Source organism: Chiloscyllium plagiosum, chromosome 23, assembly GCF_004010195.1.
Source record: "Chiloscyllium plagiosum isolate BGI_BamShark_2017 chromosome 23, ASM401019v2, whole genome shotgun sequence".
NCBI lineage: Eukaryota > Metazoa > Chordata > Chondrichthyes > Orectolobiformes > Hemiscylliidae > Chiloscyllium > Chiloscyllium plagiosum.
The window spans coordinates 32,981,926-33,006,692 of NC_057732.1; the positions used below are offsets into that span (position 1 = coordinate 32,981,926).

The 24,767-nt window shown below is 38.6% G+C and overlaps 1 protein-coding gene across 2 annotated transcripts in view; it reads left to right on the top strand.

Annotated features, from left to right (window-relative positions):
• lhfpl3 (LHFPL tetraspan subfamily member 3) overlaps positions 1 to 24,767 on the top strand; it is a 294,536-nt gene that overhangs the window by 210,259 nt on the left and 59,510 nt on the right. For both annotated transcript variants that reach the window (XM_043713863.1, XM_043713862.1), the window contains exon 2: positions 11,540 to 11,776. In XM_043713863.1, the coding sequence (XP_043569798.1) occupies positions 11,540 to 11,776 (237 nt within the window). The remainder of the gene's footprint in view (positions 1 to 11,539; positions 11,777 to 24,767) is intronic.

The window sequence follows — 24,767 nt, forward strand, 5'->3', positions numbered from 1 at the left end:
GAAACAGGCCCTTCACACCAATCCTCCAAAGAGCAACCCACCCAGACCCATTCCCCTACATTTACCCCTTCACCTAACACTACAGGCAATTTAGCATGGTCAATTCACCTAACCTGCACATCTTTGGACTCTGGGAGGAAACCCACGCAGACACAGGGGGAATGTGCAAACTCCACACAGACAGTTGCCTGAGGCGGGAATTGAACCCGGGTCTCTGGTGCTGTGAGGCAGCAGTGCTAACTGCTGTGCCACGATGCCGCCCTAATGAAGTGATCTGTAGAAAAATGCATGAAATAACTTGCTAGAGCTCACAGAGAGAAACCCTCCAGAAATTGACATTTAGCTGCCTGTAGTCTCTTCAGTTAGGAAAACTTTTATTTTGGTCTTATTAGTCTGATTGAAAGTAATCTAAGAATTCCTTTTTAGATCTTTACTAGAAGTGGCTTCTACTGATTATATATGAATGTCAGAGGACCAAGTACTTGATTTTCTTCAGGTTTGTTTTTATATTATAGTCATTTCTATCAGGTTGGAGCTTCATTAGCAGTCCTTTATAACATAACACTGAACAGAAATTATCTCTGAAGCTAACAACTTACTTTGAATGTAAGGGGAAGAAGGAATAGAAGCTAATTGATAACTTCCATTAAAAGAAAGCAATTGGTTTTGTAAAGCCTGAAGATTGCATTGGGCTAATACAGGATAGAAACCAGGTGAGAAATGGTCATACTCAATATATAACACAGGATTGGCATACACTCATTTAATGTCCAAAACGCAGCAACAGTGGTGAAAAAAGTCACGCTCAGTGAATATAGACTCAATGCTTTTCTATAGAAGAAGAGAGACACTTTGTCTCCATGATCAACCACTGTCCTCAACCCCCTACATTTGTCATTGTCATCGCAGGTAAAAATAGTAACCTGACAATATACAAAGATGAAAAGAAGAAATTAACAGAACAAAAACAAAGCGAGTATATTTAGTATAATATATGTTATTTTTGTTGGGAAGTTATTAAATTTCCAAACAGTCTCAGCTGTCACTGACATATTTTGATTGAACGAAAAGTGCACCATAATAGTGATTAATTTCAAGCTTCACTAAAATGATGAGTGACATCAGAAACATTGTGATTTAGCATAAACATGAAATAGTGGAGGATATCTCACCAGCATGAAAGAGTTATGAAGGATTGATTATGTGGCAACTGATATGATTATATTGCAGAGGAATGAAATAATACAGGATACTCAGTATCACTGGTGATGTAATCTGTTACAGTCTGTCAGGAGGGTAAGCATACATGTCCATGAAATCTGGACTATTATCTGATGCTACTGCCAGCTAAATTGTATTGCTTCATGTATGCAGACTTACATAAAGAACAAAAGAAATCTTGCATTTATGTAATGTTTTCATGAGTTCATAGTGTCCGAAAGTGATGTATAGCCAATGAAGCAATCTTTGAAACACTGGATTGGATTTTGCCAGAGCCAAAGGACTCTACATGCCTTTAAGAATGGCTGGGAGGACTTATTTCCAGAATTTACAGTGCCTCCGATTCTCAGCCATGTGGGATAAGAGTGTGAGTTGGTAACCATCATGAATCTGCATCCCAAATTCTTGACCTGACTAACTTGATAGTGGAATTGAACATCTCTTAATCCTTCATAAATTTGTGAAGTCAGACCAATTTTTTTAAGGGCATGTTATTTGCAGCTCTTCCAAAGTGTCAAGAACCACAGTCTCAGTGAGGGAACCTTTTGAAAGGTAAATTCAAAAGGTCTTAGCTAGGCCCCTCAAATCATGCCAATGGCTACACATACCTCCATGCCACTCCTATGGCACTCCTATTCACTCAGTATATACAGTATAGAGACAATAAACTCCACAGTAATAATGGCATGATTGTGAACGTGTTTTTAAAAAGTAATTCATTTATAAGACTCTTCCAAATCTGCTTTTAATATTGCCCTATAAAGATGTCAACCATCAGTTCTTTATAGTGTCATAGCAGAAGTTGCAAGCCCTTGTCACATATGTATCTTGTGTAAATAAGAATTGTACAAATGCCAAAATAGATTGAAAAGAAAAAACTATCATTCAAACAAGGTTTCCTTTGGATGTAACCATTTCATTAGAATTATACATGTCTGGACTCTCAGCCAAACCACATTATGTGTTTCTCGCAATTACTATGGCTGGATGTTCAACAGGGAGAAGGGTAATGGGAGTCAGGGAATTTCCTGGCTCTGCACTCCCCTTAGGAGAATGTGCCTTCAAAGGCTGGGCTTTTGTTCAGGGGTGTGGGTGCCAACTGGTGTCTAGCACACCATCTTAGGAAAGAGGTTTGAGGTAGCTGCAGCAGTTGCCAAGTGCCAAGGAGGTAAAAAAAAGCCCACCGCTGTACTCTGAGACTTTGGCCTCACAGCACTAGGGTCCCAGGTTTGATTCCAGCCTCGGGCAACTGTCTGTGTGGAGTTTGCACATTCTCCCCGTGTCTGTGTGGGTTTCCTCCGGATGCTCTGGTTTCCTCCCACAGTCCAAAGATGTGCAGGTTAGGTGAATTGGCCATGCTAAATTGCCCATCGTGTTAGGTGCATTAGATTAGATTAGATTAGATTACATTAGATTACAAACTCCACACAGTCAGTCGCCTGAGGCAGGAATTGAACCCAGGTCTCAGGCGCTGTGAGGCAGCAGTGCTAACCACTGTGCCACCGTGCCGCCCATTAGTCAGAGGGAAATGGGTCTAGGTGGGTTCCTCTTCCGAGGATCGGTGTGGACTGGTTGGGTTGAAGGGCCTATTTCCACACTGTAGGGAATCTAATCTAATCCCAGTTGTTTCATTTAATATTAGGTCCTCTAGCTTTAGCCTTGTATACTGTAAATGCCACCCTATGGCCCATATAATATAGGAAATGCCGCAATTAATTTCTATAAGCAAAATCCCACAAAATCAATAACTCAAATCTTTCAACCTCCAGATGGTCAGAGATCCAGTGTATGACTCTACATGCACATCAGGATCCTGTGGAGGTCTTGCCACACTGATGTACATTGGAATTGATCAGGAGGTTACATTTAGGACAGTATCTCTGCTCCTGGAATCCTGTGTCAATGTCTCCAATTTGAGCTGGAGTCAGACCTGGGGGGAAATTACAAGACCCAGTTACCCAGAAAATGTTGTTAGTTTATAACCTGGTCTAACACTTTTGGTAATTCCACACAAAAATCCTCATCTGGCTCTCCCACCCACCCTGGCTATCATACGCTTTGGTAGAACTAACAAGACAAGGGCTTACTCAATGAATGGCTGGACAACTGGGATCAAAAAGAAACAGCAGGATCTTGTGGTACCTGTCCACAAATCCGTAAAGGTGACAGGACAGGTTTAAAAGGGTATTTAAGAAGGCAGTTGGGATGCTTTCCTTTATCAGTAGCAGCATAGATTATAAGAGCAGGGAGATTACATTGGAACTGTATAAATTTTGGTGAAGCCACAGCTGGAGGACTGTGTGCAGTTCTGGTCACCACACTAATAGCAAGGATGTGATAGAATTGGAAAGGGTGCGGGAAAATTCACCATGATGTTGCATAGGATGGAACTGTTTAGCTATGAAGAGTGGCTGAATAAACTCGGATTGTTTTCTTTAGACCAGAGAAGGCTGAAAGTGGTCCTGATAGAGGTGTATAAGATTGAGGGGCATTGGCAAGGTGAATAGGAAGAAGCTGTTCTTCTTAGTTGAAATGTCAATTACAAGGGGTGTAGCTTTAAGATAAAAGGCAGGCGGTTTAGAAGAGGTTTGAGGAAAATCTTTTCACCAGAAGTGTTGGGAATTTAGAATACACTGCCTTGGAGTGTAGTTGAGGCAAAAAACCTTACATCTTTTAGAAAGTACTTTGAGCACTTGAAATGTCATAAAATTCAAGGCTATGGGCCAATTACTGGAAAGTGGGACTAGTGTAGATTTAGAGTAGCTTTTGTTGGTGCAAAACTCAATAGGCTGAATGGCTTCTTCTAACTTGTATGATTCTATGATATGATAGCTACTGTCATAATTAGGCATGTGTCCTCTGCCCTGATTTGTGGATCTTTTTGTGGATTTCAGCTTGAATGATTTTTATGAATGTGAAATTGTAAATCTGGCCTTTTAAAATGTATACAGTTCAGCATGAGGTTTCTGACTGAAGAAGGTTTGGGTCAATGTGATAACTACCAAACAATCTGTATTTATGATGATTTTGTAATTGAGGGATCAATATTGGCCAGGACCCCAAGGCTAACTGTCCTGTCCTTTTTCAAAATAGTTCTATTACATCCATCTTAGGAAGAGGACAGGTCTCAGCCAAAAACCTTGTTTGAAAGAGAACTCCTCTGGGAGGAGTTAAGTATTCCCTCAGTACTGCACTGGAATGGCAACCTAGGTTTTGATCTCCTCACGTCTCTGGAATGGGATTTAAATCCAAAGTATTGTTTCTAAGAGGCAAAACCAATACCAGTTGAACCACAGCTAACACACAGGTATCAACCAGCTGACATGTGTGAAATATCGGTCACACATGCCAAGTTAGATAAAGGTAGGTCAGCTGCCATTGTAACATCCCTACCATTGTTCTGTTTACAGTGTGTCATAGACTGGCTCGCACCAATTAAGGGTTAGAGTTTTCTTAGATTCAAAATAGTTTTACACCATGAATAAAGTTAAATAAGTCTTTAAATATCACTTGCTAGGTCAAAATTTTCATTTATTTAGCATTTCATGGAAGTGATTATAAAAACATAATTGATGTTTCCTTTCACAAACCAATTAAGATTTAAGTGATTCAACATGGACATGAAGGGCTGAACAACTGCCTTCTGTGCAATGACATTTCTAACCATTTGTTGGTACAGTATTTGGTAAATGAATAAGAAATCTATTAACCTAGTTTTTGTGGTTTTTGTATGATGCAGCAGTCAGTGTTTGGCTTCATTATCCTGTGGCACTTACACAGCTTCTAGCTTCAGCACCTATTCAGTTAAACATGAAATCTTCCTTCTTAATGAACGGTGAGAATATGGAACTTGATACTATATGAAGATGACATTTTTAAGTAATAACACAGGTGCATTTAAGGGGAAGCTAGTCAAATACATGAGGGAGATAGTATTAAAGAATTCTGACCATATATTTAGAGAATGATGGGAGGAGGTTCAAGTGGAGCATAAAGACATGGACTGATTGGGTTGCTTGGCCTGTTTCTTTGCCTTATATCCTAAGTAAATCCAAAACATATTGCTCAGTAATTTCCTGTTCCTCCACAGGCTCATGTCCCCACAGATGGTCATCTTTTTATCACTGAATTCATGAGAACTTCCCATTTTATATTGCAATGTTGTTGTTAGATTCCCTTGAAAAAGTTAAGTTTTCTTAATTGAAGAAAAGTTGATGTTAAATTGAAGTTAAAGGAAATCTATGCCAATTATTTCTTGATTTGCTGTCTGTGAGAAACCTTTAGTGTGATTTGTTTACTTACTTTTGTCTTATAGAATCCCACATTGTAGAAACAGGCCATTCGGCCTAACAAGTCCACATTGACCCTCCGAAGAGCATCCCACCCAGACCCATCCCCCTACCCAATTCTTGTAATCTTGCATTTCTCATGGCTAACACACCTAACCCACACATCCCTGAACATTATGGGTAGTCTAGCATGGCCAATCTACCTAATTTGTACATCTTTGAACTCTGTGATAACATCACTGTTGTTGGACTCTTAGATGGATCTTGACTTGAGCAAAATTCAGATTAACAATGGGAAAGATAAAATTCATGCTACCATAACCTAGGTTAGATCTTTATGGGGAAGTTTCTTTGAAGGTGGTGATGAGCACCATTCCTTCACTGCTGACTATTAAATCATGGCCATTCTATATTATTGCAGGAGGTCTGGTAAAATACAGATATCATGAAACTGGGTGCAGTCTATTGTTTGATTCATTATTTGAGATATGGCTAACAAATCACTTCTATTCTCTTACTGAGTGAACTTTGGAAATCTAAATATAAAAATGACCAGCGAGACCTGCACTGTAACTCCAATCTCCATAAATCTATTGAAAAATATATATAACTTCTACTTAAAATTTTATTTTTCAGAACAATGATATCCCAAAAGCATTAGCTTAAAATTTCCTAATAGGTTTTAGCACTGCTCCAAACCTTTAACTACTGAAACCCGAATTGGTTAATTAAGATAACCTCCCACTGATGCAGAGGAATATTGAACACAAGGTTCCTGCATTGTTTAGCTGTTTTGAACTGATTGAAATGTAAACCAAAAAAATTAAAATGTTAAATGCCACAAATATTATGTAATTGAGGATGTTCAGTTTGACGCTGCTCCTAAAATACATTTCTGGAGTATATATTTTGGTGATTTTTAAAAAGATATTCACACTGTGAATGTTGATGTACTTTATACACATTTTTCATTTGCTCATGTTTATGAGAATCAATGGTTGGTCCAGTATTTATTTATTTTTCCTAATTGTCCTGGAGAATATGGTGGCTAGCTGCCTTCTTGAACCATTGCATTCCTTGGAGTATAAAGACACCCACAGTGATGTTAGGAAGGGGGTTCAAGGATTTTGATCCAGTGACACTGAAGGAGCAGTGATAATGTTCCAAGTCAAGATTGTGTTTCCATTGCATTTGCAGTCCTTGTCCTTCTAGGTGATAGAAGTCATGGATTTAGAAGGTGCTGTCAAGGAGCCTGAAGTAGCATGACAGTGCTACATGACACAGTGTTGACAAGTTGCTGCAGTGCATCCTGGTGAAGTAAAAACTGCTTGGTGGTGGATGGAAGTGTAACAAACCCAGGACTTGCTTCAGTGTCTGCGGAGGCACAAGTGATGCTGAACATTGTAAAATCATCAACAAACATCCTCAGTTCTGACCTCATGGAGGAAAGGTCATTGATGAAGCAGCTGAAAATGATTGGGCCAAGGACACTACCCTGAGGAACTCCCGCAGTTTTGTCCTTGGACTGAGATGATTAACCTCCGAAGACTGCAACCATCTTCCTTTGTGTCCGATATGACACCAAACAAAGCAGACTTTTGCCTGAGGTTCCTGTTGACCTCCAGTTTTGCTAGGGCTATCTAAGTCTATGCCGTAGTCAGCTGAATGCTGTCTTGATGTCAAGGGCAGTTACTCTTGCTTCACCTTTGGATTTCCATATTTGGACCAAGGTTGCAATGCAATCAATAACTAAGTGACTCTGTGAAACCCAAACTGAGCATCAGTGAGCGGGTTATTCCTTTGCAAGTACTGCTGTTGGCACTGTCAAAGAGCTCTGCCATCAATTTGTTGATGACTGACAGCTATGTTCCTGATGAAGGGCTTTTGCCTGAAATGTCGATTTTACTACTCCTCGGATGCTGCCTGAACTGCTGTGCTTTTCCAGCACCACTAATCCAGAATGATGACTGACTGTGATTGGGCAGTAACTGGTCAGGTCGGACTTGTTCTGCTTTTTGTGCATAGGACATACTTGGACTATTCTCCACATCTTCAGATAAATGCTCCTGTTGCAGCTTACTGAAACAGCTTGGCTGGGGAAATGGCTAGTTCTGCAGCACAGGTCCTCAGTATTATTGCTGGAAAATTGTCAGGGCGCATGGCCTTTGCAGTTTCCACAGCCTTCAGCAGTCTTTTAATGGAAGGTTTGATGTTGGGAGGTGGGTCAGAGAGCTTTTTACCTCAAAATTGAATAGTTTTATTACTGACTAGTTGTTATTAAATTTTAGCAAGGAAACAGGAATTACATAGATCATAGAGTCATAGAGATGTACAGCACAGAAACAGAACCTTTAGTCCAACTCATCCATGCCAACCAGATATCCTAACCTAATCTAGTCCCATTTGCCAGCACTTGGCTCAAATCCCAGTAAGCCCTTCCTATTCATGCATCCATTCAGATGCCTTTTGTACTAGCCTCCATCTCTTCCTCTGGCAGCTCATTCCATTTCACATCACTCTCTGTGTGAAAACGTTGCCCCTTAGGTCCCTCTCTCTTTCCCCTGTCACCCGAAACCTATGCCCTCAAGTTTTGGACGCCCCACCCCAGGGAAAAGACCATGTCTATTTACCCTGTCCATGCCCCTCATGATTTTATAAACTTCAATAAGGTCAACCCTCATCCCCTGACGCTACAAGCAAAACAGCCCCAGCCTGTTCAGCCTCTCCTTGTAGCTCAGATCCTCCAACCCTGGCAACATCCTTGTAAATCTTTTCTGAACCCTTTCAAGTTTTACAACATCCTTCTGATAGGAAGGAGACCAGAATTGCACGCAATATTCCAAAAGTGGCCTAATCAGTGTCCTGTGCAGCCACAACATGACCTCCCAACTCCTGTACTCAATACCCTGACCAATAAAGGAAAGCAGACTAAATGCCTTCTTCACTATCTTATCTACCTGGACTCTACTTTCAAGGAATTATGAACCTGCACTCCAAGGTCTCTTTGATCAGCAACACTCCTTAGGACCTTACCATTAAGTGTTTAAGTCCTGTGCTGAATTGGTTTTCCAAAATGCAGCACCTTGCTTTTATCTAAATCAAACTCCATCTGCCACTCCTCAGCCCATTGACCCATCTGATCAAGATCCCATTGTACTCTGAGGTAACCTTCTTCGCTGTCCACTACACCTCCAATTTTGGTGTCATCTGCAAACTTACTAACTATACTGTCTATTTCACATTCAAATCATTTATATAAATGATGATAAGCAGTAGACCCAGCACTGACTCTTCTGGCATACTACTGGTCACAGGCCTCCAGTCTGAAAAGCAACCCTCTACCACCACCTTCAAGCCAGCTCTGTATCCAAATAGTTAGTCCTCTCTGTATTCCATGAGATCTAACCTTGCTAACTAGTCTCCCATGAGGAACCTTGTCGAACGCTTTACTGAAATCCAGATAGGTCACACCTACTGTTCCACCGTCATCAATCCTCTTTGTTACTTCTTCAAAAAATTCAATCAATTCCGTGAGGCATGATTTCCCAAGCACAAAGCCATGCTGACTATCCCTAATCAGCCCTTGCCTCTCCAAATATATGTAGAGCTTGTCCCTCAGGATTCCCTCCAACAAGTCACAGGTACCTCACCTGTGACTATCAGTGATACAAATATCTCAGCATGGGGCTCAGCAATCACTTCCCTAGCTTCCCACAGAGTTCTAGGGTACACCTGATCAGTTCCCAGAGATTTATCCACTTTTATGCCTTTCAAGACATCCACCACTACCTCTGGATATTTTTCAAGATGTCACCATATATTTCCCCACATTCTATATCTTCCATGTCCTTCTCCACAGTAAACACTGATGCAAAATACTCATTTAGTATCTCCTCCATCCCCAGTGGCTCCATACATAGGCTGCTTTGCTGTTCTTTGAGGGGCCCGTATTCGCTCCCTAGTTACCCTTTTGTACTTAATGTATTTATAAAATCCCTTTGCTCCTTAACCCTATTTGCCAAAGCTATCTCATGTCCCCTTTTTGCCCTCCTGATTTCGCTGTTAAGTATACTTCTACTGCCTTCATACTCTTCTAAGGATTCATTCGATTTCTCTTGTCTATACCTGACATATGCTTCCTTCTTCTTCTTAACCAAAGCCTCAATTTCTCTAGTCATCCAGCTTTTCCTATACCTACCTGCCTTTCTTTTCACCCTAATAGGAATATACTGACTCTGGAAGCTTGTTACATCATTTTTGAAGGCTTCCCATTTTCTAGCCGCCCCTTTGTCTGTGAACATCTGCCCCCATTTTGCCTACTGCCATCAAACTAGCCTTCCTCCAATTTAGAACTTCAACTTTTAGATCTGGTCTATCCTTTTCCATCACTATTTTAAAATTAATAGAATTATGGTCACTGGCCCCAAAATGCTCCCCCACTGACACCTCAGTCATCTGCTCTGCCTTATTTCCCAAGAGCTGGCCAAGTTTTGCACTTCTCTAATAGATACATCCACATACTGAATCAGAAAATGTTCTTGTACACACTTAATAAATTCCTCTCCATCTAAACCCTTAGCTCTATGGCAGTCCCAGTCTATGTTTGGGAAGTTAAAATCCCCTACCATAACCACCGTATTATTGATTTGGAAATGCCAGTGTGGGAACTGGGGTGTACAAAGTTAAAAATCGCACAACACCAGGTTATAGTCCAAAAGGTTTATTTGGAAGCACTAGCTTTCGGAGCACTGCTCCTTCATTAGGTGGTTGTGGAGTATAAGATTGTAAGACTCAAAATTTATAGCAAAAGTTTACCATGTGATGTAACTGAAATTATATATTGAAAAAGACCTGGATTGTTTGTTAAGTCTCTCATCTTTTAGAATGACCATGTTGATTTCAATTCTTTCATATGTAAATCACAAAACATTTTTAAAAGTTACATTCTTAAGTGAATATTAACAACTGGCAACATATCGGCCCAGATAATGCATTGAAGTGTGAGTTGCCCTGTGTGAGACTGTCTGTGCCACAATGGTCAGACTGATTCTAATCTAAAAAATGGATTTACAGAATCTTACATGGATTCATGCAATTTTTGAGCAAAGTAGTTCTGCAAGTACAACTTCACCCCACAAATTTATATGTGTGTGTTTGGGGGGGAGGGGGGTAAGTTATGAGTGTCTGTGAGAGAGTGTGTATATATGTGTAAGTGTGAGTGTAAAGGAGTATAAGTCTGTGAGAGGGTGCATGTGTGTATGGGAGTGCATGTGTGAGTGTATGAGAGAGGGTCTGCGTGAGTGTATGGGTCTGTAGGTGTGTGTGTGTATAGGAGTGTCTGTGTATGTGAATAGGAGTGTCTGTGTGTGTGTACAGTGCAATGGGATCACCTGTAGTGTGACATGAACCCAAGGTCCCGATTGAGGCCCTCCCCATGGATACTGAACTTGGCTATCATGTAAGATCCATTTTTTAGATTAGAATCAGTCTGACCATTGCGTTCCTACCCGCCGCCACCTTACTAGTTTAAATCCTCCTGAGCAGCTCTAGCAAATCTCCCTGCCAGTATATTAGTCCCCTTCTAATTCAGGTGCAATCTGTCCTTCTTGTACTGGTCACTTCCACCCCAGATTCCAATGATCCAAAAATGTGAATCCTTCTCCCCTGCACCAGCTCCTCAGCCATGCATTCAGCTGCTCTATCTTTCTATTCTCTTTGACTTCTGAGAAATATATACTAAATCTAGATCGGTATGTCACATCCACTTTAAAAATCACTGAAATTGGGTAGATAGTGTTAATGCTGTACTGCTAAATGCAATGATGAACATGGTAAAAATATTTCAAAAGTTTTAATATCCTAAAGGTATGTTAAGAAGTTTGAACAGAGATAGCAATAAAATAAGCCAATCATGAATTGAGATCTAATTAACATACATGTGCTTATCCTATTCTAAAGTTTGAGATACTTACATAAATGGCAAGTTTTATGATATGCATTTTTCATAACTTTTTGATTTATTTTTTCAGCTGCCTGCTTGATCCTGGGCTGCATGATTTTCCCAGATGGCTGGGATTCAGATGAAGTAAAGCGTATGTGTGGTGAAAAAACAGACAAGTATACACTTGGTGCCTGCTCTGTTCGCTGGGCCTACATTCTGGCTATTATTGGAATCTTAGATGCGCTCATCCTCTCGTTTCTGGCATTTGTCCTCGGCAACAGACAAGATGGCTTATTGCCAGAGGACTTCAAAGTGGATACCAAAGGTATGATATCTTTCATAGTCATATTAAGTCATGAAGAATTATTAAGATTACTTTAATTAAGTGACCCTAGTAAATTTCAAAACTAAGCTACAAGTACCAATTTGCTCTGTTAATGAAAATTAATTGATCTTTTACTGTAATATTTAAATATTTTAAAGACGACCAGAAGACATATCAAGGGATTTTATTATCATATTTAACAATATTACTCAGCAATATAATAATTCTTCAGTGCTTTGAATTTCTGAACTTCAAATTTAATTTAGAATCTGAAAGGAACATATTCTTTAATGCAAGAAATGTGTTAATTTTAAGTATATCTCTACACTTTTAGAAACTTATTAAAAGGAAATGTTGATGTAATTTTCATATTTTTCTTGGAAAAGGAATTTAGTTTTTGTAGCTACTCCATTCGGTTGCACTGTGCAATTGTTATGTTCCTTTGGGTATCATTATGACCTAATTATTACTGTTTTATGTAGCATGGAGGAGTTTTGATTTTAATACGTTGACAAGTATTTCTATTATCTAGGCTCATTTGTTTGTGATCAATACTGTTTGAACTGAGGCTGAAGGAATGCATTGTCACTTCAGTCCCACTGCATGACAGGCCACAACACAAAATATTTTTGTTCTAAATATTATCTATCAACCAAGTTTCTTAATATCCAGAATTGTTGTTCTATTATCAAAATAAAATTGTTCAATAAAGATGCAATATTTAGTTAACATACACAGGCAGTAATATAGAAAAATAATTGCTTATCCCTCTAAGTATCCCCAACACACTCGTTCTGTTCAGTAAAAGAGAGAGAAACGGATTTCTCTGCAGATATTGGCTTGATAAAAAAAATGTTGGCCAATTGGTTATTCTAGAAAGCAAAAGGATAAAATGTGGGATGTTCCAGAGTCCAATGCTCTGCTATGGAACATGTTCTTTCAGTAACTTATTCCAAAAGAAACAGATTTCACTCTGATATAGTTGATTTTCTTTACCAAACTAGAAGAGATCAATTGGGAACTTGTTCATAGTGAGCTTTCCTCCCACTCAACTTGGTCTCTGCAGACTTCCGTCCAAATCAAAGGATAAAACAAGAACTAGTCACTGTTCAAAAACATCTGCACAGGGTCTATAGTGAAACAAGGTATCATCAGTCATTTGATTTACAAGAAGCCTTGTTTAAAATAAGCACCAAAATCCTCAGTGAACTTTCAGTGATGTCTTGAAGAAACCATGCCAAATATACCCACAAAACTTGAAATATTTTTTTTTACAATCTTTCAAAAACTAAATTCTCTGAGCAATATTAAATATGAATTCTCTTTATAACAATGCCAAGCACTTGATTTTGAATGTTAGGTTTAATTCAAATTGAAGGTGCCATGAAAACTTTACAATTCAGTAATGTGGACCCAGTAAATTTTCAAATCTGTGTATTTACGTAAACTTGTAATTGCACATTAAAACTGCCAACATAAACTTCTACTCTGGAAGTGTGAAATATGAAGTAAACAGGATGAATATCCATGTCTTTCTTATGAATGCAATAAATGGATGTATAGATGTTAGGTGTAATGATCACAGACACTTAACAGTGATGAAAGCTCTTTATTCAAAAAAGACAGATTATTTTCTTCCAGTATCAAAACAACATAATAGGAAAATGAAGAGAGGAAAGGCCATTTACTGAATCAATTCAATTCAATTCAATCCCAAGTGTAACCTACTTTTGCATGGATTTAAATCAATTCACTTTAATCATCTGTTGCAAGGTTTTGCATTTTTCTATTTGTTAATGAATAGCAAAATAAGTAGAACTTTGAAATGCTGATCTAAACTTGCATCCTATTTCCATTGTTTAACATTAAACAAATTATGGATTAATAGTAATTATGAATATTAATTGTACTGGTCTGTGGTCCATAATAATCAGTAAGGTATAACATTTTACTTTATATTTCAATTGCAATCAAATTAATCTCTCCCAAAGTGACAGCTTCGATAACTAAATCATTGTCTACACTCTACCTGCATCCTGGCCTCCAGGCCTGATTGTTAAGGAGAAATACTAAACTGATCATTCAGAATTTATTTGTCTTTGGAATAATGTCCAGTTTCTACACAATGACTACAATAATAAACTAAATTATTTACTCGTCAAGTCAAAAAAATGAGTCAATATCTGCTATAATTTTTTGATTTCATACTTTTTAACTGATATAGCAGTTAGAAATTATGCTATTTCTGAGTAATACATTGGTTATAGTTGTACTCATCCCAATCTATTTAAACTGTTATCAAAGAGGATTTTTTTCACTCATTAAAGAGCATTGTTAATTTTGTCCACAGTTTAATGCTGACAAATTTACTAGACTTTTTAAATCTAGTATCAGTGCATGATTTCCCAATCACAGTTGCTGAGGACCCAAAGAAAAGTGCTTTACATGCCTGAAACTCATCCAGAATATTAAAATCAAGCTATTCCCGAAAAAAAGTCAGGATTGGTCATGCAGAATTTGAGAATTCGAATGTAAACTCTGCCACTTCAGTGCACATTGATCTTGTTTATGTTAATAGCATATTGAGGCAGTCTTGTAGGTCAGAAATTACTTAATATGTAATGGATAAAATTTGCATAGCTCCAATTCTGGCAGTCAAGAGTAAAGTATACTTCACTTCACAGGTTTATATTGGCAATTTGAATGTGCTTTCGGCCTCACTGAGAAAGGAACTATACTTGAGGTGAACAGAGTTTCTGCCTCAAGCAAGTCCTTCAAGATATCTTCTAATCAACCAAGTCAGAGATGTTATTACACACCTCTGGAGCAGAACCTGGGTGTTCTGGTCTAGAGATAGGGCCATTATCACTGCAGCACAAGAGCCAAGGCAAAACCATCTTGTAAAAGTATCTGATGTCTCTAGATTCCAGATTATTTTCTGAAGCTTGAGCTAAGCCCTACCTGTGGTTAGGATTGGAGTTTGACAGAAGTTTAACATATTTTCAATACGTTATTATCTCCTGACCTTTCTCCCATTTTTCAGTCATTCCAAATGAAATTGACATTTACTGTACACAGCTGCATATTCAAAGGCTGCGCTCAGGTCCAAAATCTATTATTCTAAAACAAAATAATGTTTTACTTTATCCAGAAACTAATTCTGCTATAACTGAGATAAAATTTCTGTGCTTGATTCAATTGTTTCTCCAAAAACTAGATTTCTAGGGTTTGAATTCATTGAGCTGCAACATGGTTGGACTTTGCAAGCACGCGCAGTCAACAGAGCAGCTATTAATTTTACTTTCTTTTCTGTTTTAAGAATATTCATTGATTAAGCGGAACCAACACACTTAAATTAGCTCAAACACCAATCCTTCTAAATATGGTGAATATCGATCAAGACTGTATAACATTGTGCATAGCAATTAATAAAATGTTCCTTTGTGAATTCAAAGATATCTACTGGAATAGGGCTATAGAAACATTGATCCAAAAATCAGAGATGTGGATCAAAAGACAAGTCACGGGATTGGTCATCATTTAACTGAAGAATCTGGAGTGACAGATCTTGTATCCAAGTTCTTGCAGGAGTCAGTCCTTCCTATGATATCAATATGCTTTTCCCCAGAGTGATAAGCAGCATTAGTGAGCTGTGGGATGTGACAAGCATATTTCCCTAGGTACAAATTCAGCTGACTGCTTTGCAGCAATAGTGCTTTGGGATTGTGTGCCAGTAGTATCCAGTAGGTCAGTATATTATGTAAGAGTACCATCAAGAACATCATGCCAACATACTTATACTGCAGAGAAGTAGGAACTGGTTGAAGATTTATTATGGATTTTGGTGAGTTTGAAAACCATTGTTGCCAATAATACTATAACTAACATTTGTATTCATAGTGCCATTTTCTTCAGTTGGTGATACTGCAGTCTTACGCCAAATATTAACATTTGAGAAGGTGAATAAGCATTGTTGGAAATTAAGCGACAAGCTTAAATCAGGATAATGTTTTGCAGAAATTAAAGTTCAATGTCATTTCTATGCAAAAAGCAATTCAGAAAATTTCAAGCTAGTCTTTGTCAGCTACCCATCCCTGGAGATACCTGTAGGTCCTGTGCTATTTATTGCTCAGTGATGAAGATGTTTAACAATATTTGTGGTGAAATTATGCTTGATACTTTATCACTATAATGATTTTAAATGGATTAATGTCTTGCTGAAATTATGTATAAATGAATTTTAAACAAGCAAGTTAAATATTTGTATCCCAAAATCTGATCTCAATGAAGTTTAGTCCTTAGAAATGATATGTTAGGACAGATGATACAGCCTCTCTCTATAGCTCAAACCCTCCAATCCTGGCAACACCCTTGTAAATCTTTTCTGAACCCTTTCAAGTTTTGTAACATCTTTCCAATGGAAGGGGGACCAGAATTGAACACGATATTCCAAAAGTGGCCTAACCAATGTCCTGTACAGCTGCGACATGACCTGCCAGCTCCTATACTCAATGGACTGACCAATAAAGGCAAGTCTACCAAACATCTATTCACTAGCCTGTGTACCTGTGACTCCACCCTCAAGGAACTGTGAGCCTTCACCCCAAGGTATCTTTGTTTGGCAAAACTCCCCAGGACCTTACCATTAAGTGTACAAGTCCTGAGATGATTTGCCTTACCAAAATGCAACACCTCACATTTATCTAAACTAAATTCCAACTGCCACTCCTCAGCCCATATGTCCATTTGATCAAGGCCGCATTGTACTCTGAGGTAACCTCCTTCACTAGTACATCACCAATTTTAGTGTCATCAGCAAACTTACTAACCATTCCTTCTATATTCATATCCCAATCATTTTTGTAAATGACAAATAGCAGTGCACCCAGTACTGATCTGTGCAGCACACCCCTGGTTACAGGCCTCCAGTCTGAAATTCAACTCTCCACCACCCTCTATTTCCTAAGTTCAATCTAATTTTGTATACAAATGGCTAGATCACACTGGATTCCACGTGAGTTAACCTTGCTAACAGTCTACCAGGCAGAACCTTGTTGAAATCTTTGCTGAAGTCCATATAGAAAATGTCCACCACTTTGCTTTCATCAATCTTCTTTGTCACTTCTCCAAAAAAGCTGATTCAACAAAATGAACTGTTTATTTTCAGTATGAGAGTTTGTATTTTTTTCAAACGAGACATATCTTGCAGTCTCTCTTCCTTTAGGAATTCTGTCTTCAAACTGAACTCAAGCTTCCATCTGCATTCTGTTTATCTATTATGTTAGTATTTCTCTGCTTAAAATGCAGGCCTTGCTTATATCTAGCTCACTTGCTTCCTAGACTTGGTGAGCAGAATCTGTCTCTCTGTTTCTAAATTAGACTACTGACTTCCTACTTCTGATGCGCAAACACGCATGCACTCACACAGAAACAACGTAAATTAAACCTAAGGAACTTCTGTCCTCCCCACAATGCATCTCCATTACATGGGATGCTTCAAGTATAAACGTACATGAACTATTTTTTACATTCAAAACAATCCTTTAGAATCTGTCACCCATATGATTCTTTTGTATTTCCAACAGAGTTTCCAGTTATCTTCCCAGAATTGCTAGTCCACCAAGGAAATCCCTTCTTTACTTAATGTTTCCAACAATGGGAACTACATAAATAATTTAACTCCATTGTTGTGATAATGATGGATGCCCTAGCTCTACTAAATGTCACACGTGGAATCCAGTGTGATCTAGCCATTTGTATACAAAATTATTTTTTGTTTGTTATTTAAAGTTTTCTCACTTTTAACTGTAAGATGTGTAAGATTTAGCTATTTTACTTTAACATCAACTACCCCCGATCTGTATACCAATTCCTCGACCAAATGTTCCCATTTATCTATATTGAGCACTTTAATCTCCATCTTAAACGAAAAACTCCAAAAATTAATGTTATACCTTTAAGCTAATTAATTATGGAATCAGATATTTGCGATATATTTTAACAGATCTTAACTGTGTACAGTTGTACAGATTGCTTTGTGCTCATTTTTGTACCTAGTTAAGTTTGTTTGTATTTGTGAATATGAAATCTTGTGGTGTAGTTTCTTTTGATTGGTCATTGGGTGTTCAGGTTTTTCTAATCACCAACAGTCCTTACTGTGACCATAACAACAAATATGACTGAAGTGTAAACTACACACCCAGATATAAAGTCAACCTTTTATGTAAATTCCAAGTGCCATTAATTTTTTTTAACCCAGTTAGAGTTGGAATGGACACAATGATATTTATTAAATGTCCACTGAAAACTGACAAAATCTGTTAATTCAACATACCAAATCATACCTTGTTTATTGTTCAATCAACATTGTCAGCATACAGTGTTACTTAAGCCTCAGTAACACCAGCAGGAAGGTTTAATTAATATAATTCATCCAAAGGAGGACTTGGATGAGAAAACACTGACTTCCATTCTTAGAATTTTAATATCTGTGATATTCCCTACTCATCTATCATTATTTTAATTAGTAATCATAATTTTATAGGTTGTTTTAGGACCACAGAAAAAATATATTTGCTGTTTATTGAATTATAGAGTTATGCATTAGTATGTCTCCGCCTCCATGGCATGTGCAGAAAGTGGGGAATTTGAACTCGTTAGGGACAGAGGCCTTTAGAATACTTCATGTGTATGTAGTTTTATATTCTCCTTCTCAGCATTTAGGTAATTTGTGAAAATCCAGTACTCAAGATTTTTGTGCTGATTAGGTGAAAGACGTTTAGGGAATCGCATGTTCAAGCTACCTGACTGTCAACATTTGGAATGATTGTAGTCATGAAAAGCATGACACAAATGCAAGATGTTTCTTTTCCAGTGTCAGCAGAGAGTTATCCAGATTAGGTAAATATGTAAACTGAAATTTCCAGCATTCCAACCCATGTGCCTTGCCTCCAATCAGAGAAGAATACATCCTTCTGTACAATTGCAACATTTTCGAAGGCAGTCATTGTTATGACTAAGACTGGAGGAGTGCACATTCACTTTAGGCTATGAGAAACAGGGTCACAACATTTTAAAAAACTTTTTCAAGATTTTCTGGAACACAAAAACATATCAACAGATGTCTTAATACATGCAAGTATTGGTTTATTATCAAAACAAAACTAATCCAATAAAAAGATCTTGGGCATTTGTCCACAAACCCTGAAGATGGCGGGACAGATTAATAGAGTAGTTAAAAAGACATATGGGACACTTGACTTTATCAGTTATGGCATAATTATAAAAGCAGGATTGGAGTTGTACATAACTTTAGTTAGGACACAGCTGGAATACTATGTGCAGTTCTGGTCATCACACTGTAAGAAGGATGTGATTGCACTGGAGGGGTTAGGGAGGGGATTCACCAGAATGTTGCCGGATTTGGAGCATTTCAGTGATGAAGAGAGGCTCAGTAAGCTTGGGTTGTTTATTTTGGAGCAAAGAATGTTGGTGGATCTGATTAGAGGTGTATTCGATTGAGGGACATGGACAGGGTGAATAGAAAGCAGCTGTTCCCCTTAGTTGAAGGGTCAGGAGCAAGGGGGCACTTTTTTTGAAAGGGAAAGGCTAGAATTTAGAGAATATTTGAGGAAAACATTTTTCACCTAGAGGGTAAAACCTGGCAAAGACAGCTTGATCAGGAGATAGAGTTTTGAGATGTTCTTTAATCACTGTTTCCAAAGAATAAACACATTTCACTCTGAACAAATACAGATGATTTTCTTTTCAGAAATGAGAGAGATCAACCAGGCAGCTTGTTCATTGCAAGCTTCCTTGCAATTGTTTTTAGCAGGCTTCCATTCAAGTCAACCAAATAAAACAAGAACCTCCCAACACATTCATTACTCGAATGGCTCCACAGTCAAGCATGCTGTTATCATCAGTAATGTGATTTAGAAAACAGCTCATTTTAAAAATATCTCTAATCTCCACAGTGAGCTTTCAATGGCTTCCTTTAAAGAAATCACCTCAGGTATTTTCACAAAACTTAATAAATTCCTCTACAACAATCCTTCAAAATCTTAGTCATCTCAACCATATTAAATGCAAGGTGTCATCATAATGCAATTCCTAAGGTATCTCTTTATATTAGTCATAATTTGGGTAATTGGAATTAATTCAAAACAGATTATACCAATTTGGTTTTCAGTTAATAAATACAAATTGTTTAGAATTTGTTTCCACCTTGAAATGGATGGTAGGAGACAGAAAACTTTTTTTTATTGTACTTAAGACAGAAAATTTGTAAGACAGAAATAAATTAAACAGAAAGTTTAGCAAGTTTAGAGGGAAAATAGGAAAATCAGGTAATTATATTGCTTATCTTTAATTTTATTAAAGTATTTTATTATAATAATAAAACTTCTCACAATATTTATGACTGTAATATTAATGCTGTTTTTAGTATCACTGTGAGCTGAAAACCAAACCAGCCAGCTAGTCCAATAAGACATCAGTTATCTTTTCTGAAATAATACTATTTACAATTGCTGGATTCATGAACATAATTTGCAAATTCAACACAGCAAAGCTGGTAAACATAGAGTTTGGGACAAGATGGGGGCGGCATGGTGGCACAGTGGTTAGCACTGCTGCTTCACAGCGCCAGGGTCCCAGGTTTGATTCCAGCCTTGGGCGACTGTCTGTGTGGAGTCTGCATATGCTCCCCATGTCTGTGTGGATTTCCTCCTACAGTCGAAAGATGTGCAGGTCAGGTGAATTGGCTATGTTAAATTGCCCATAGTGTTAGTCAGAGGGAAATGGGTTACTCTCCTGAGGGTCGGTGTGGACTGGTTGGACCAAAGGGCCTGTTTCCACACTGTAGGGAATCTAATCTAATCAACATTAAATTCCCTTGAGTGCCTATACATGCCTTTCCTCTAGTACTTCTTTTGAGATTGTCATATGTGCACCGGAATATAATAGCTGGCTGGCTCCTCAAGTTCAACAAAAGGCTCACAGAATATTCTTTGTTTCATGGCAGATTTCTCCTGGCTGTATTGCTGGAGATTATTTCTGGACAATGTTCTTTCTTGCCCACATTCCATCATTGTGATGCTATCTGGAGAGTCACTCATATCATACATGCGACACATGCGTTGTCTGGTCCTTTAAATCCCTTCCCCTTTCTTTGCAATATTTTTCTGCCAGATGATTCACTATTACTCCTCTTCATCACTGTTTCCTTTTTTTCTTTGTAACCCCAGAACTGGTGGATCTGCAGGAAATAGAAATAAGAATGGATAAGATTTATCCCTTTGGAATTATGGGAGCTAGGAAGTGATGGAAACTGTGTGGTGTTTCACAGGGATGTCAAGGTGACACAAGTAAATGTTCGTTCACTAACCTTGTATTTCAATATGCCACTAGCATCATTGTCAACCACCATGAATTGATCAAAGTTTGTGCGAAGATTTGTAGCTCGGGTGCTCGTTGTTGTGGTTCTGTTCGCCGAGCTGGAAGTTTTTGTTGCAAACGTTTCGTCCCCTGGCTAGGCGACAAGCACTGATGATGTCGCCTAGCCAGGGAACGAAACATTTGCAACAAAAACTTCCAGCTCGGCGAACAGAACCACAACACCATGAATTGAATTCCTGCCCCCATAACATCCGTGATCTTACACTTGAAAAGGCTTAGAAGCTTGAGTGAGGATACCTTTTATGGTGACCTGTTAACGACAGTCTTTATGTATAATCTACCTTGCAAGAAGGTTATATTGCAGTTCTTACAGACTTTAGTTATGCACATTCACATGATATAGTATTTATACTGATGATTACCCAATGAGTATGGAAATAAGCTGACCCAAGGAACCTTTGTGCAAACATCCATCTTGGTCACCAGCAGGTGCACATTTCTTTTTATTGTTAGTTCATTGTACAGAAATTCAAGATCTTAAGATTCAGTGTTATCAAATCATTTCGATTATTTTTCTGGTGAAACATACTTGTAAACCTAATTTTCCAACTGTTAAGCCGAAACGTACAACATATTTCCTTTTTGTAAAAAAAGGTCTACATACAGATTGGATTACTTTTTTATCCTGATTGTCTCTTAGAAACATTTCTAACAACCAGGGAAAAGAGAACATTTGATGGAGGAGCAGATGATGAGAGAAACAGATTTTAAAGCCAAGCAAATGGAAATAATGTTGCACTTGGACAGTATGTCTCAGCACTTTCCTTTACTGGTCAGAGCATTGAGTATCGGAGTTGAGAAGAAAGTGAGGTCTGCAGATGCTGGAGATCAGAGCTGGAAATGTGTTGCTGGAAAAGCGCAGCAGGTCAGGCAGCATCCAGGGAACAGGAGAATCGACGTTTCGGGCATAAGCCCGGAGTTGAGAGGTCATGTTGTGGCTGTACAGGACATTGGTTAGACCACTTTTTGGACTATTATGTACAATTCTGGTCGCCCTCCTATTGGAAGGATGTTATGAAACTTGAAAGGGTTGAGAAACGATTTATAAGGATGTTGCCAGCATTGGAGGATTTGAGCTATAGGGAGGCTGGATAGGCTGGGGCTATTTTCCCTGGAGCATCAGAGGCCATGGGATGACCTTATAGAGGTTTATAAAACCATGAGGGGCATGGATAGGGTAAATAGGCAAGGTCTTTTCCCTGGAGTGGGGGAGTCCAGAACTAGAGGGCATAGGTTTAGGGCGAGAGGGGAACCAACCTTTTCACACAGAGAGTGGTGCGTGGAAGGAGTGAGCTGCCAGAGGAAGTGGTGGAGGTTGGTACAATTACAACATTTAAAAGGCATTTCGATGGGTATATGAACAGGAAGGGTTTACAGGGATATGGGCCAAATGCTGGCAAATGGAACTAGATTAGGTAATTTTGGGGGTTTAGATTAGAGTGGTGCTGGAAAAGCACAGCAGTTCAGGCAGCATCCGAGGAGCAGTAAAATCGATGTTTTGGGCAAAAGCCCTTCATCAGGAATACAGGCAGAGTGCCTGAAGGGTGGAAAGATAAATTAGGTAAGGATATCTGGTCGGCATGGATGAGTTGGACTGAAGCTGATCTGTTAGGAGAAAGTGAGGACTGCAGATGCTGGAGATCAGAGCTGAAATATGTGTTGCTGGAAAAGCGCAGCAGGTCAGGCAGCATCCAAGGAGCAGGAGAATTGACGTTTCGGGCATAAGCCCTTCTTCAGGAATCAGTTGATGTGTTTCTGTGTTGTATATCTCTATGACTCTATGTAAAGCGAGGCTTTTCTTATTGTCAAAATTGACAAATTATATTTTCGAATCAAGTCCAAATGTCAAGTCGAAATTCTCACTCGTAAGCGACGAGAGATTTATAAATGGGGTTATTGATATTTATCAGCCTCATTACTACCTAATCTCTGCATTAATATTTAGGCTCTTAAGCTCCCATGTTCCTGACAGAAACTAGGTACCAAGAATTCCCAACGTGAAATGTTAAGTTGGTAACTGGCAATTCTAGATTGCCGCATGTACCTCTGGACCTCCATCTCGGTTACCTAGTACACCATCCCAGGGTATGGTCCATGGACAGCGGCTGCACGCACTCCATGTCTATAGATGCTGGCATCCAACATGTGCATCATCACAGCACATCTCCCATCCACTCACAGCATCATTCTGCACTTCAGGGCTCACTTTGGAGCACAAGGTGGTAAAATGTTCCAGGTGAGTGAGTAAGGAGTGCAGAGAATGGGCAGGATTAGTAGTACAGGAATTTGTGCTGGGTGAAAGCAAGTGAGGGAAAATCTTTTAAGAAATAGAGGGCCTGGTAGGGCAAAGGACCTGGTGGGAGTTGGATGCCATAGCAGAAATTTAAGTGTGAAGTCACAGAGAGCAGATGGTGGCACTTACTCTGGAGAAGGTAATTGACTTTATTCCTACATTGCTGAACATTTCGCTAGACCTTGGACACTACATTGAGTCAGGTAGTCAAACATGAACCAAACTGACAGGATCTGATGTCACGGCTTCCTCTGCCCGATCTGAGGGAAGAGACTGACCTTCTAATAGGACCTCCAAGTCCCTGTCTACAAAAGGGACCACCTTCAGGGCATGGCATATAGTTAATGAGGTGAGTTTGGGGCAATTGCATGAGAACTTGCTAGGCCTTGCTTAAAGAAACCCTCCATGGAATTTGACAAAAAAGATACTTAGTCAAAATGGAAGATTCAGTCCTATGATCCAAAACAAACATTCTGGAAAACATGACCAAACATAAAATAGGTGACAACAATACACATAGAGACATAAAACTAACTGCCACTCTGACTGCATCCTGAATGAAGTCAGATGATTTAAATTTAAATTATTTGGGAATATGGCCCAGAATTGCTACAGAAATCTTTATTTGGTGAAACTGAACAACGAGAATAAATCTGACAAGCATTGGTTTTTTGAGCATCTGGGGAAAATACTATGGAGTGATATTCATGACAGAGTTAGGACCTCTGGTGTACAAAATGCATCAAACAACTATGGTCTTGGTACATTACAGAATGCTAAGCAGATCTGAGACAAATTCCCCAGAAATCCAATGAATAATAAACAGTGTTTTGTTGCGTAGCATCTGTGAAAAAGCTAGAGGAGCAGTAAGTGGAAGACAGGTTTGGAATACATTAAACATGAAATTATTCAAACACAGTGCAACACCTCAGTTTTTAAGCGACAGTGCATTTTTGTTAAGTGATCATTCTTATTCCAAACATGGTCCTGGCAATGTATAATTTTAATTTTAGAAACAATCAGGCAAGGAATTATCATCCAATCAAAGGAGCTATGGAATTTATCTCTCAATGTAGATTTCTAGCTTCTACCATTTTACTATCTGCTATTCAACTGAAAATTGATCTTAAATATCATTATCAATAGGTTGAGAAAAAAAAGAGGTCACAATTTGAAATGCTTGATCAATGTGTGATTAAAGAGTCCCTCAATGAATAAAGTGTGATCTCAGTTTACAAA